The sequence below is a fragment of the Stenella coeruleoalba genome (assembly GCF_951394435.1).
Source record: "Stenella coeruleoalba genome assembly, chromosome: 10".
Taxonomy (NCBI): domain Eukaryota; kingdom Metazoa; phylum Chordata; class Mammalia; order Artiodactyla; family Delphinidae; genus Stenella; species Stenella coeruleoalba.
Window position 1 is genome coordinate 97,659,985 of NC_137156.1, and position 13,812 is coordinate 97,673,796.

Sequence of the window (13,812 nt, forward strand, 5' to 3'; positions counted from 1 at the left end):
CTCAACATCACTAATTATTAGAGAAATGCAAATCAAAACTACAATGAGGTACCACCTCACACTGGTCAGAACGGCCATCATTAAAAAGTCCACAAACAACAAATGCTGGAGAGGGTGTGGAGAAAAGGGAACCCTCCTACACTGTTGGTGGGAATGTAAATTGTTGCAGCCACTACAGAGAACCGTACAGAGATTCCTTAAAAAAGAAAAAATAGAGGGCTTCCCTGGTGGCGCAGTGGTTGAGAGTCTGCCTGCCGATGCAGGGGACACGGGTTCGTGCCCCAGTCCGGGAAGATCCCACATGCCGCGGAGCGGCTGGGTCCGTGAGCCATGGCCGCTGAGCTTGCGCGTCCAGAGCCTGTGCTCCGCAACGGGAGAGGCCGCAACAGTGAGAGGCCTGCGTACCGCAAAAAAAAAGAAAAAGAAAAAAAAAGAAAAAATAGAGCCACCATATGATTGAGCAATTCCACTCCTGGACATATATCCAGAAAAGATGAAAAAGATGTGGTATATATATGCAATGGAATATTACTCAGCCATAAAAAAGAATGAAATATTGCCATTTGCAGCAACATGGATGGACCTAGAGAATATAATACAAAGTGAAGGAAGTCAGACAGAGAAAGACAAATATTATATGATATCACTTACATGTGGAATCTAAAAATAATACAAATGAATCTATATACAAAACAGAAACAGACTCACAACTAGAAAACCAATTTATGGTTACCAAAGGGGAAAGGGAGGGGGGGAGAGGGATAAATTAGGAGCATGGGATTAACGGATAGAAACTACTACAATACATAAAATAGATAAGCAACAAGGATTTACTGTATAACACAGGAAACTATATTCAGTATCTTGTAATAACCTACAATCTGAGAAATATATGTATATAACTCATTTTGTTGTACATGTGAAACTAACACAATATTGTAAATCAACTATACTTCAATTAAAAAAAAAAAAGGCAGTGGGATGGCCAAAACAATCATGAAAAAGAACAAAGTTGGAGGACTCACACTTCCTGATTTGAAAACTCACTACAAAGCAACAGTAATCAAGACAGACTGTTACTGGCATAAGGATAGACATACAGATCAATGGAACAGAAGTGAAAGTCCAGAAATTAACCCATGGTCAATTGATTTTTGGCAAGGGTGCCAAGACCATTCAGTTGAGAAAGAACACTGTTTTCAATAAACGGTGCAGGGACAACTGGAGAGCCACATTCAAAAGAATGAAGTTGAACTCTTACTTTACACCATATACAAAAATTAACTCAAATGGATGAGAGCCCTAAGTGTAAAAACTAAAACTATAAAACGCTTAGAGGAAAACAGAGGTAAATTTTTGTAACCTTGGGTTTGGCAATGGATTCTTAGAAATGACATCAAAAGTACAAGCAACAACAACAACAACAAAAAGATAAACTGGACTTTGTGTAAATTTAAAACTTTTGTGCTTCAAAGAACACCATCAGGAAAGTGAAAAGACAGCCATAGAACGGAAGAAAATATTTGCAGATCATATATCTGATAAGGGACTTATAACAAGAGTATAAAGAACGCTTACAACTCAATAGTAAAAAGAAAAATAATCCAATTTTTAAATGGGCAAAGGGGAAGGGAATGAGGGGAGGAAAGAAATAGGTGAGACAGATTAAAAGGTACAAACTCCCAGTTGCAAAATAAATGAGTCGTGGCTATGAAATGTACAGTGTAGAGAGTACAGTCAATAAATATATGTTTATATGGTAACATACAGTAACTAGACTCATCATGGTGATCATTTTGAAATATATAGAAATATCAAATCACTGTGTTGTATGATAGGAACTAACAGTGTTTATGATAGGAACTAACAGTGTTGTAGGTCAATTATACTTCAAAAAAAAAAAAAAGAAAAAGAGAACAGACTTGTGGTTACCAGAGGTGGGGGTGGGGGGAGAGACAACTGGATGAAGGTGGTCAAAAGGTACAAACTTACAGTTATAAGGTAAATAAGTGCTAGGGATGTCATGCACAGCATCAAAAATATAATTACCACCTCCCTATGTTATATATGAAAGCTGTTAAGAGAGTAAATCCTCAGAGTTCTCATCACACACAAAAATTTTCTATTTCTTTAATTTTGTATCTATATAAGATGATGGATGTTCACTAAGCCAAATTATGCTGTACACCTGAAACTTATAGTGCCGTATGTCAACTGTATCTCAATAAAACTGGAAGAAAAAAATGGGCAAAGGATCTGAATAGGTGTTTCTCCAAAGAAGGTATATAAATGGCCAACAAGCGCATGAAAAGATGCTTAACATCACTAATCATTAGGGAAATGGAAATCAAAACCACGAGTTACCAGTTCACACCCAGAAGGATGGCTGTAATCCAAAAGTCAGATAATAACATAAGTGTTGATGAGGATATGACTAAGCACCTTCACACACTGCTGGTGGGAAAGTAAAATGGTACTGCCCCTTTGGAGTACAATCTGGCAGTTCTTCAAAACGTTAGAGTTGCCACCTGAGCCAGCAATTAGACTCTCGGGAATATATCCAAGGGAAATGAAAACATGTGTCCACACAAAAACTTGTACACAAGCGTTCACAGCAACATCATTCATAATAGCCAAAAGGTGGAGACAATCCAAGTGGCCATCAGCTGATGACTGGATAAACAAAATGCAGTATATCCATACAATGGAATATTATTCAGCCGTAAAAAGGAATGAAGTATTGACCCATGCTGCAACATGAATAAACCTTGAAAACATTATGCTAAGTGAAAGATGCCAATCACAAAGACCACATATTATATGGTTCCGTGTATACAAAATGTCCAGAACAGGCTTAATAGACAGAAAGTAGGTTAGTGGCTGCTTAGAGGACAGAGAAGATGGGCATGGTAGGCTTAAGAGGAGACAGCGAAAGGATAGATATAAGGCGTCTTGAGGTTATGTAAATATCTTAAAATTGATTGTGGTAATGGTTACACAACTCTGTAAATATACTAAAAACTACTGAATTGTACACTTTATGTGTGTGAACTGTGTGGCATATGATTTAAATCTCAGTAAAGCTATTACCAAAGAAGGGGGGGGTGGGCATCATACCTTCTTATTGCTCTCTCTCAGAGCACTCATTCTGAGGTCTCCTCCAGCCGACTCCAGCTAAGGTCTTGGGTGCAACTTCCTGAGACACCTCAAGCCAGAGCTACCCATCTAAGCACTCCCAAATTCCTGTGACTCACAGAAACAGAGATAATAAATGCTTGTTGCTTTCAGCCACTAAGTTTTGGGGTAATCTGCTATGCAGCAATAGATAACTAATATACCATTTATTTTTTTTTAAATATAGTCTGAATTTGCTTGTATATTTATGGGATTTCTTGGAAAGGATACTCAAGAAATGGTAAAAGTGGTTGCCCCTGGGAGGAGACTTCTGGGAGGGTCACTGAGAAATGAGAGCAGGGAGGAGACTTACATCTGATTAAACACCATTTTATCTTTTGAACTTTGTTTCACGTGCATGTATTAACTTTTCCGAAAAGTAAGTGAAAGTCTGGAAAAATTTTTAAAGATTAAAAAAAAAAAAGTCAACAACTATCTGCTGCTTATAGATAAAGTCTAAACTCCTGACCATGGCTTAGAAGGCATCCGCAGTCCAGCCCCTCTCCACCTTCCCAGTCTCAGCTCTCACCTCCCCTTGTGCGAATTGTTTGTGGTGCCCAAAACACACCAGGCTATTTCCCTCCTCCACACCTTCAATCATACTGTCTCTTCTGCCTGGTTCCCCTTCTCATCCTTTAAGACTCAGCTCAAATGCCGTTACTTTTTGGAAGACTTCTCTGGCTGTCCTTAATGTGTCAGAAGTGTGTGCCCCCAAGATACCCTTGCATGATTCAATCATTTCATATGTCCTCCCATAGTGTGATGATCCAATTTCTTTCCTGCCTCTCCCATTAGACTATGAGCTTCCGGGGAGCGAGGACTCTTACTCAGGATTGCCTGAGCCTAGCATAGCCTGACACACAGAGGAGGCTGTCAGTAAAGGACTGATGTGAGAAAGAAAGGAAGGGAATAGGGAGAGAAGGAGCAAAGCAAAAAAATGCAAGAAGGGAGGGAGGGAAGGAAAGTGGAAGGCAGGAAAGAAGGAAGGAAGGGGGAATTGGGGGAGCAAGAAAATGAGGGAGGGAAGAGTGGGAGAAAAAAAAAAAGAGTGGGAGGAAAGAAATTCCCCCAATGTGCTCAGCAGTCTCATCACATTCAACAGAGACTCACTGGATGAATAAAATCCCAAACCAAATCTGAAACATAAGCCAAGGAAGCGGGGAGGGATGTGGATGCATATTCTAGGCTGTAGTGACACTGCTGCTCCTACCTCAGAGACCGCTGATGATTTAGGACACACATCTGGGAGGCTGGAAGATGCTCACCTCTGGCGCACCAACCAGCCCCTGCTGCCACCTCCACCATCAGTCTCCCCCCAGCTCCCACTATATCTCACACGTGCTGTTTGCCACAGTGATTCTAGCACTGGGCAGTGCCTGACACATAGTAGGCTCTCGACACTGAATAAATGTGGTCAGAATCACCTCCCTTCTGTGGATAGAGGAGTCTCACTTTGTGAGCATGGCCTTGTCTCTTCTCTCTGGGACTCAGTTTCGTTATCTGTACAACAAGGGAGTTGAGCCAGCTGATTGGTAAGACCCTTCCCAGCTGACGGTCTATGACTTCTTAAGGCCTTTGATCATCTCAGCAAGTCCAAAGTCTTTCACCTGAGTAGCAAGGACCCCTCACAAGCTACTCTTCACTCAGACTATGTCACAAGAATAACAGTGACCATTTACTGATTGTTCACACTGTATACCAGGAACCACACTCAGCATTTCAGCCCCATGGTTTCATTTCTTTCTTTCCATCACCTCTGAAGTAGGTACAATAATCACCTCCATTTTACAGATAAGGGAACTGAGGCTCAGAGAGGAAACCCACTTATCCAAGGGACACAGCTGGGAAGTGGCAAAGTGGGAATTCTAAGTCCTCCACCACTTCCCCACACTGCCCGCTCGGACCCTCGACCAGGCTTCCAGTCTGAGTCTCTACTCCAGCCAGCAACCTCCCCTTGGCTAACCTCACTCAGCCCACAGGTAAACACTGAGTACATACACCTGACAGTTGTAACTTGTAATCTGTGTATTCACGTCCTGTGTTTCAGTTCAGAGCTAAAAAACAGGTTCTAGATCCATTTAGACTCATGTGAAGTTTCAGCTCCTTCTTTCACTAGATGTGTGACCTTTGGACAAGTCATTTTAACAGATGAACAGTAAATGACATAACGAATGTGAAAGTGTCTAGCACCCGAAAATGGGAAAGACCAGGTAAAGAGTAGCAGAGATATCCTGAGAAGCCTTGAAAACCTGACCCCTGGGACTTCCCTGTTGGCGCAGTGGTTAAGAATCCTCCTGCCAATGCAGGGGACACGGGTCTGAGCCCTGGTCCGGGAGGATCCCACGTGCCGCGGAGCAACTAAGCCCGTGCACCACAACTACTGAGCCCGCATGCCACAACTACTGACGCATACACGCCTAGAGCCCATGTTCCTCAACAAGAGAAGCCACCGCAATGAGAAGCCCGTGCACCGCAACGAAGAGTAGCCCCCACTCGCCACAACTAGCAGAAGCCCACACACAACAACAAAGACCAAACACAGCCAAAAATTAATTAATTTTTTTAAAAAAGAAAAGCTGACCCCTAACTCCACAAAGAGCCACCTGAGTCTCCCAGCCTACTTAGCATTCGACTCTTCTGGCAAATTCATCCTGTCTCTATTCCCATCCTGAATGTTCCTTTATAAATCCTTGGGCTTTCTAGTTAGACAGACTGAGTTACAATTCTGGCTCCACCACTTACCCCCTGTATGACCTTGGACAAATGACTCTTTCAGAGGCTCAGTGTTCTCATCTATGAAATACTCATAGTGGTACCTACCCCATAGGATTTTTGTGAGGATTCAATGACAGTATGCATGTAAATGTTTAGCATATGGTCAAGCATATAGTAAAGGCTCAGAAAATGTTAACTATTTTTTTCCTGATTATTAACAGTGGTAGTAGCTTCGAACCGCCTGCTGATTAAATCCAAATTTTTTGACCCGGTACTCAGAGCCTTGCACACTGTAGCCCCATCATTCCTTCCTGGCCTCTTTCACTGCTGCTCCCCTACGTGGATGCCACACTCAAGCCAGATGTGGCCCTCTCCCCTCTGTGTCTCTCCGTCCATGATCTTCCTCTCCATTCAGAATGCTCTCTCGCAACTCACATCTGTCCACACCCAGCCCCACTCAAGCTTCACCTCCCAACTAAGGCGGTATCCTCCTCAATTGCCCTGGGCTTCCACAGCACCTAAAGCTGAGCACGTATTAGTGCTCAGACTGTCCAGGATGAGGCCTCTGTCTGCACTTGTCTAACCCACAGTAGCCCTCTTCCAGTGGTGACACCCGATTTCCCTTTGTGGGAATTTATCTTTCTCCCCTATCAGTTCACGTGTCCCAGGAATGGGTATGTGGCCGAGACCTTAGACAGTCACACTGATTAATTAAGAGGTAGACACTTGACCAAAGCTAGACAATCAGAATCAGCCCTGGAACTTTTGCTGGAACCATTGAATAAAAGCTCTTTTTTATTCCACAGGCATCGCTAAGCTGAAGCAATGTAAATTCAGAGCTGCTGGTAGCCTTACTTATAACCTTCAAGAGAGAAGTGAATTTAAAAGTGAGCCAACACAGAGGAACCAGGAAATGGAGATTGACTGATTTTTTTTAATATTTATTTATTTATTTGGCGGCACTGGCACTCGGGATATTCGTTGCTGCATGCAAACTCTTAGTTGCAGCACGTGGGATCTAGTTCCCGACCAGGGATCAAACCCAGGCCCCCTGCATAGATAGGGTGTGCGGGGTCTTAGCCACTGGACCACCAGGGAAGTCCCAAGAGACTGATTTTTTTTTTGGAGTATAATTGCTTTACAATGTTGTGTTAGTTTCTGCTTTATAACAAAGTGAATCAGCTATATGTATACATATATCCCCATATCCCCTCCCTCTTGCCTCTCCCTCCCACCCTCCCTATCCCACCCCTCTAAGTGGTCACACAGCACCGAGCTGATCTCCCTGTGCGATGCAGCTGCTTCCCACTAGCTAGCTATTTTACATTTGGTATTGTATATATGTCGATGCTACTGAGAGACTGATTTTTAATGACGTTATTTGAGCATCTGGATCCATCCGTGCCTGAAGCCAGTGCTCTTGACTTTTAATGTATGTGAGCCAAAAACACTACCCTCTTTACCTTATTTTATTTTATTTTATTTTTTCCAGTACGCGGGCCTCTCACTGTTGTGGCCTCTCCCGTTGCGGAGCACAGGCTCCGGACACGCAGGCTCTGCGGCCATGGCTCATGGGCCCAGCCGCTCTGCAGCATGTGGGATCTTCCCAGACCAGGGCACGAACCCGTGTCCCCTGCATCTGCAGGCAGACTCTCAACCACTGCGCCACCAGGGAAGCCCTTTATCTTATTTTAATTTACTTAAGTCAGCTTGAGTTGGGTTTCTGTCACTTTTCACTGAAAGACTGCTGACCAGTATAGTGATTCACCTAGATGGTAAGCTTCCTGAGAGCAGGGATTGCCCACATGCTGCATGGCATGGCCAATAAACAGCTTGAGTAAATGTTCACTTGAACAAGAACCATACAACAGGCATTCTCTCCTTTTTTTTTTTTTTTCTGTCTGCACTGCATGGCATGCGGGATCTTAGTTTCCCAACCAGGGATCAAACCTGTGCCCCCTGCAGTGGACGCACAGAGTCTTAACCACTGGACCACCAGGGAAGTCCTTCTAATTTTATCTGATACAAATAAGGCCCTCTGCTTCTCTGCAGTTTCTCTGAGGATGACTGATTTCTCACTTTCTGAGTGGAATGATCTTGGTGAAAGAGTTATTCTAGGAACCCCACAGGCCTGAAAGAGATACTTTAAATCCACTAATCTGACTGATTAGTCCCCCACTGTACAGATGAGAAAACTGAGATTTAAGCTAAAAAGTGGTTGCTTAACACTACATGGTGAGTCACAGGCAGAATTAACTAAGACAACCCTCCCCCACCAGCGCAATCCCATGACTTGCAGTCTAGTGCTCTGGCCTCTGCCCCTTTCTTTTTTTTTTTTATAAATTTATTTATTTTTATTTATTTATTTTTGGCTGCGTTGGGTCTTTGTTGCTGCGCTTGGGCTTTCTCTAGTTGCGGTGAGTAGGGGCTACTCTTCATTGTGGTGCGCAGGCTTCTTATTGAAGTGGCTTCTCTGGTTGCGGAGCACGGGCTCCAGGCGCGCAGGCTTCAGTAGTTGTGGCACGTGGGCTCAGTAGTTGTGGCGCACGTGTTTAGTTGCTCCACGGCATGTGGGATCTTCCCAGACCAGGGCTCAAACCCGTGTCCCCTGAATTGGCAGGCAGATCCTTAACCATTGTGCCACCAGGGAATCCCCTGACCTCTGCCCTTTATTAAGCAAAGTAAGTCAGTCACTTAGCCAGAGCTCAGAAATCTCTAAGTAAAATACAATGAACTGCTCAACCCTGATAACTGCCCTTAGGGGTGGGGCGAAACACAAGGGAAAGAGCACTGGACCAGGAGTCATGACTAGTTTACTCTATTACTGGCTGTGTGACTTTGGGTAAGACCTTTATGTCTCTAGGCTCAGTTTCCTCTCTCTATAATGGGGGTGGAGGAAGGCAGGGTTTGAAGGAGCTGATTCCTAAGATCCCTGAAATTCTATATTTACATGAGGGTTGTTGAATAGTTCATCAAATCCCCAAGATTAAACCCACATGGATTACAGAGAATTGGATGGATTACAGCGAACTGGAAGGCCAAGAGGTCAGTAACCCATCTGCAGACTACAAATCAAGGTTCAGGATATGGGAGTTCCAGCTGAGCGTATATTCTTTCCAGCTCGCCTTTTAAGAGTAGAATGGAAATCACCTTCTGGGTACTGATAAATATGGAGATACGCCCCACATCCTACAGTTCTCCTTTCTCACTTTCTCCAAAATCTTAAAAGGCCTCCATCTAAGTCAATTGGAGCAAGCCCACTAGAATGTCCACACTGAATAAATGCTGCCTTCTGCAAGGTAGTCCTTTTGGGAGTTTGAACAATCTTCCAACGGGCCAGAAATTCCTCCCAGCATTCGTAACAGTCCTCTTGGGGAAGCAAACCAGCCTCATGATTTTGCCTTCACACCTTGGCTTTCATCTCAAGTGACAGTTCTCATCTTGACCACCCATTGTGTTTTCTTCTTTTTTAATTTTTTAAATTAATTTATTTATTTGGTTGTGCTGAGTCTTAGTTGCAGCAGGCGGGCTCCTTAGTTGTGGCTGGTGTGCTCCTTAGTTGTGGCATGCGAACTCTTAGTTGCAGCACGCATGTGGGATCTAGTTCCCTGACCAGGGATTGAACCCGGGTCCCTTGCATCAGAAGCGCGGAGTCTTAATCACTGTGCCACCACGAAACTCCCATCCATTGTGTTTTCTACACTTGGCCATTTCCAAAAATCATAGTCCTCCTTTAAAAAATGGAGGTTTGGGACTTCCCTGGTGGTGCAGTGGTTAAGAATCCGCCTGCCAATGAGGGGGACACGGGTTCGATCCCCGGTCCGGGAAGATCCCACACGCCGCGGAGCAACTAAGCCTGTGCACCACAACTACTGAGCCCGCGTGCCGCAACTACTGAAGCCCACGCGCCTAGAGCCCGTGCTCCACAACAAGAGAAGCCACCGCAATGAGAAGCCCGTGCACCGCAACAAAGAGTAGCCCCCGCTCACCGCAACTAGAGAAAGTCCGTGCGCAGCAACGAAGACCCAATGCAGCCAAAAATAAATAAATTATTTAATTTTAAAAAAAATAGAGGTTTCCCCTCAAGGACGATGTTCAAGAGTATACACACCACAATCCAAAGACAATTTCCTACAATGTTTTGAGGAGTGGAACCATCAGCAAGTGACAGAACAGCTTCTTCACAGCTTCTTTGAAGGGGCTGACACTTGTTGAATATCCTGAGGTGCTTATTTTGAAAAACCACCTCTGCTGCATGATCATCACATTTTCCCTTCTCTTTCTCAACCCTGGAAGGCTCTAAACGTTTTCCTTCACCAGCCTTCATCGGTCCTCCTCCTCCATCCCTGCCATCCCCTGGCCCAACTGTCCTCAGCCCAACTCTCTTCCGTGCCTGCAATTAGGCAAATGCCCAAGTTGCTGAATCTTCAAAAATCTGTCTTCGATTGAAAGGTAGGCAGTGATGGGGGACTCTAATGGATCCTGGAAAACTGTCTCAGCAGTTCTTACTCCCAAAAGGCCCTTCTCTGGTTTTTAGGGCAAGGCATCTGTCTTAACCAAACATTTCAGAGGGTCCCAGAGACTCATTCTCGCTAGGCATGGCACCAGAACCCTTCCTGCCTTGGTGGGGGTGGGAGGCTGGAGACCTGCTCTCCAGAGGCCCATGTTGCCAGGTGTTGTCAACCACCTACACTTCAAACATTGGACAGACACTACAGACAGCCTTCTCTTAACACTACCCTCCATCTTTTCCCAACTTTATAGTTTATAAATTACTCTTTCATGAGTTCTTGGACTCTTCTCCACTGTTTTACAGATGAGGAAACTGAGCCTCAGAGAAGTAAAGTGAAACATCCAAATTGATAACGTTAGCAAGTTAAAGGTCACTGTCAGATCTCTTGATTCCCCATCTCATTTTTTTGTTTTTAATTTTTTAGGTCACGCCGTGTGGCATGAGGGATCTTAGTTCCCCTACCAGGGATCAAACCCGTGCCCCCTGCATTGGCAGCACAGAATCTTAACCACTGGACCACCAGGGAAGTCCCTCATGCTTTTTTCAATGCAACAGAAATTGCTCACACCTAGAGTAACTCCTCATTCAGATAGTTATTTCCCTTAAGAGCCAAGGGTCTCTTTCTCAGAGACCCTCAGAAACTCAGACATAATGCTCATCCATCAATAAACGCAATCTGCCCACATCCAAGCACACAGACCTACAGACCCAGTTCTAAGGCTATGCCCTCTGCCCCAAGGTGTCTCTCTCATAGAATCCCCTCCCCACTGGCTGCTTAGAGTCAGCGAAGGAGGTGTGTCTTTAGACAGAGGAGCAGAATCTGTCTCTGACTCCTCCAAGAAGGGGTCCTGGAGGAAGCCCCTTCCTCAGCGTCTGTTCTAGAAGTCCCACCCCCGCCCCTCCCCTACCTGCCAAGAGCTGCATCCAGGCGCAGATCTTGTAGACCGTGGCCGTGTTGCAGAAGAAGAAAAGAGCAAAGCAGGTGATGCAGCCGAGGATCAGCACCATGGAGAGCAGCACGAAGAAGGCGGCCGCCTTGAAGGCGCCGGACGGGATAGTGCTGAAGTCGGTGAACGAGCCGCGGCAGGTGAGCTCGCGGCCCGCCAGCCCGCTGCCCACACAGTAGTGGAAGAGGCCGAAGTAACCAGGCTTGGGGGTGCTCACGCTGTCGCCCACCCAGTAGGGCTGGATGAAGACCACCACGTTGATGATGGCGAAGCAGATGGTGAAGATGGCCCATAGCACACCGATGGCCCGCGAGTTCCGCATGTAGTGCTCGTGGTAGAGCTTGGAGGCCTCCTGCGAGGGCAGCATGGTGCCCGGGGGCGGGGCCGGCGGCGGCTTGCGGGGGCCGCCGGCCCGGGACCGACAGCCGGGCTGCCGGGCGGGAGCTGGGGACGCACGCGAGAAGCGACCCTAAGCCAAGGAACCTGCGAGGGCGGGGCCTGAGGCGGAGCTGAAGGGACCTGGGGGCTGGTATGGAGGAGCTAGGAGGGGGTCATGAGAGTATCGGGAAGGTGTCAGGGTAGGGGGAGACTGGCAAAGATCTCCAATTCGGGGACATAGGAAGAGGCCATGTGAAAGTTGGGGGGCTGGGATGAGGGAGCTGGAATGAGCACAGGAGAGCTGGAGGCGGGGCGCTAGAAAGTGGTTACGGTGGCGTTGGGGAGGGGGCTTGGGGGCTGGTACCGGCGAAGTAAGAGGGGACCGTGGGGAGATGGAATGGAGGCTGGAGACCGGTAGCGGAGAATTAGCAGCGGGGTTTTACAGGGAGCTCGGAAGGGAATCTGGGGGCTGGTGTTCGGGGTAAAAGGAGGTCTGGTATTGGGTGTCTAGAAAGGGGCTGTGGAGAGGGGGGTGGGCGCTTCTACGACGGGGTAAGAAAGGGATGTAAGGGGTTAGTGCCAGGGGACTGGGAAGGTGATATGGGGGCTGGGACAGGGAGGGCGAAGTGCAGGAACCAGGATGAGGCTAGAGGGACATCGGGGGCCGGAGCCGCAGGGTCTGAACAGGGGGCGGGGGGGTTGGGAGGGTCCCTCAGAAGACAGGGCTCGGGGGAGCCTACGTTTGGCGGGCCAGGGCTACAGGGAGAGAGGTTTTCCAGGCCAAGGAGACGAGGGACAGGCGCCGGCAGGCAGCCCGAGCCGCGAGGGGCGGGCAGTGGGCAGGGGCTGTCCCCGGGGCGCGGGGGAGCGGCCGGGCCCGGGTAGGGCCAGGGATGGGGGGGGGGGGGCGGCTGCCGCGCGCCCAGGCCGGACGCACGCGGAGGCTGCGGCCGCGGGAAGGGGGTGCGGGGAGACCAACCTGGGCCCGGTCCGGAGCAGTGGGTCCGGGACTGCCACGGCCTAGGCGCCGCGGCTCGGCGCTCCGAGCGGCGGCTTCCCGGGCCCAGGCGGCGGCCTCGGCGCGGCCTCCATCTTGCTCGGGCTCTCCCCGGGGCGCGCTCCCGCGCGGAGGCGCGAGCTCTCGGGCACCGGCGCGGCCCGACGGAGGCGCGTTCCTGCCGCCGGCGTGCGGGGCGGAGCGGAACAGGAAAGGGAGCTCGGGTGTCCGCCAGTCCCGGAGAGGGGTCGGCACGGTCCCTGCGGGTCCCCCAGCCGGAGCAGTAAACCCCCGCCACAGTAAGGCCTTCTAATTTGGGGGACCCCCCTCCTTCCGGCCGGAGCTGAGCGATTGTGGGTCCACGCAAAGCCCATGGGAACGCTGCAGGGGCAGAACAGGGTGTTAGTTCACCGCGTTTGAACTGATCCCTTGCTCCCAAATTACCTCGGGTACAGCCTACCACAGTGCCTGTCGAGTGGCACCGTTACGCTTCCAGTCCTTTGGGTCTTGGAGGCGTTGAAGGTTCCCAGAGTCTCCTTAGGAAATCGCCAGCACCTCTGGGAGAGGGAACCTCCTAAACTGTTAGCGGCCCACGCCCGCGGTGGGGATTCGTTGGCCGCCGGTGTGTGGAGCTGGGCCTGGATAGTGGGACACGGGGTGGGTATGGGGAACAGGAGAAAAGGAGGCTGGGGACGTGTTGGTTTCTCTCCCTACACTCTCCCAGTGCCTGGCATGAAGCGGACACATCAGGAGGGTGTGTTAAAGAACGGAGCATACCAGTCCAGGCAGTTTGCGGTTAGGCCCGAGAAAATGAGGGGACACTCCAAGGGAGCCAGTGCAGGTCATTTCTTCCCTGCAGTGAAATACCTTTTGGCTTAGGATCTGCCAAGATGATCTGGGTGGTCATCCAGAAAGCTCTGACTACTACTTAACTGTCTCCGTGACCTTGCACTTGCTCTCTGAACCTCTATTTCCCCATCTGTAAAGTGGGCAGATTAAGCCCCACTTCACAGGTGTTGAGGGGTGGTGAAAATAATCTCTGTTAGTAGGTTCCAAATACTGGACCATACACAGGGATCAGTCTGGTG

At 48.1% G+C, this 13,812-nt stretch overlaps 1 protein-coding gene across 1 annotated transcript in view; it reads right to left on the reverse strand.

The window, feature by feature from the left end:
* LHFPL4 (LHFPL tetraspan subfamily member 4) overlaps nucleotides 1–13,108 on the reverse strand; it is a 30,244-nt gene extending 17,136 nt beyond the window's left edge. Inside the window, exons 1-2 of the mRNA XM_079933338.1 lie at nucleotides 12,707–13,108; nucleotides 11,311–11,793 (exon numbers count right to left, since the gene is read on the reverse strand). Of these exons, the coding sequence (XP_079789464.1) occupies nucleotides 11,311–11,716 (406 nt within the window). The 5' untranslated portion in view covers nucleotides 11,717–11,793; nucleotides 12,707–13,108. The remainder of the gene's footprint in view (nucleotides 1–11,310; nucleotides 11,794–12,706) is intronic.
* Nucleotides 13,109–13,812: the final 704 nt, after the last annotated feature.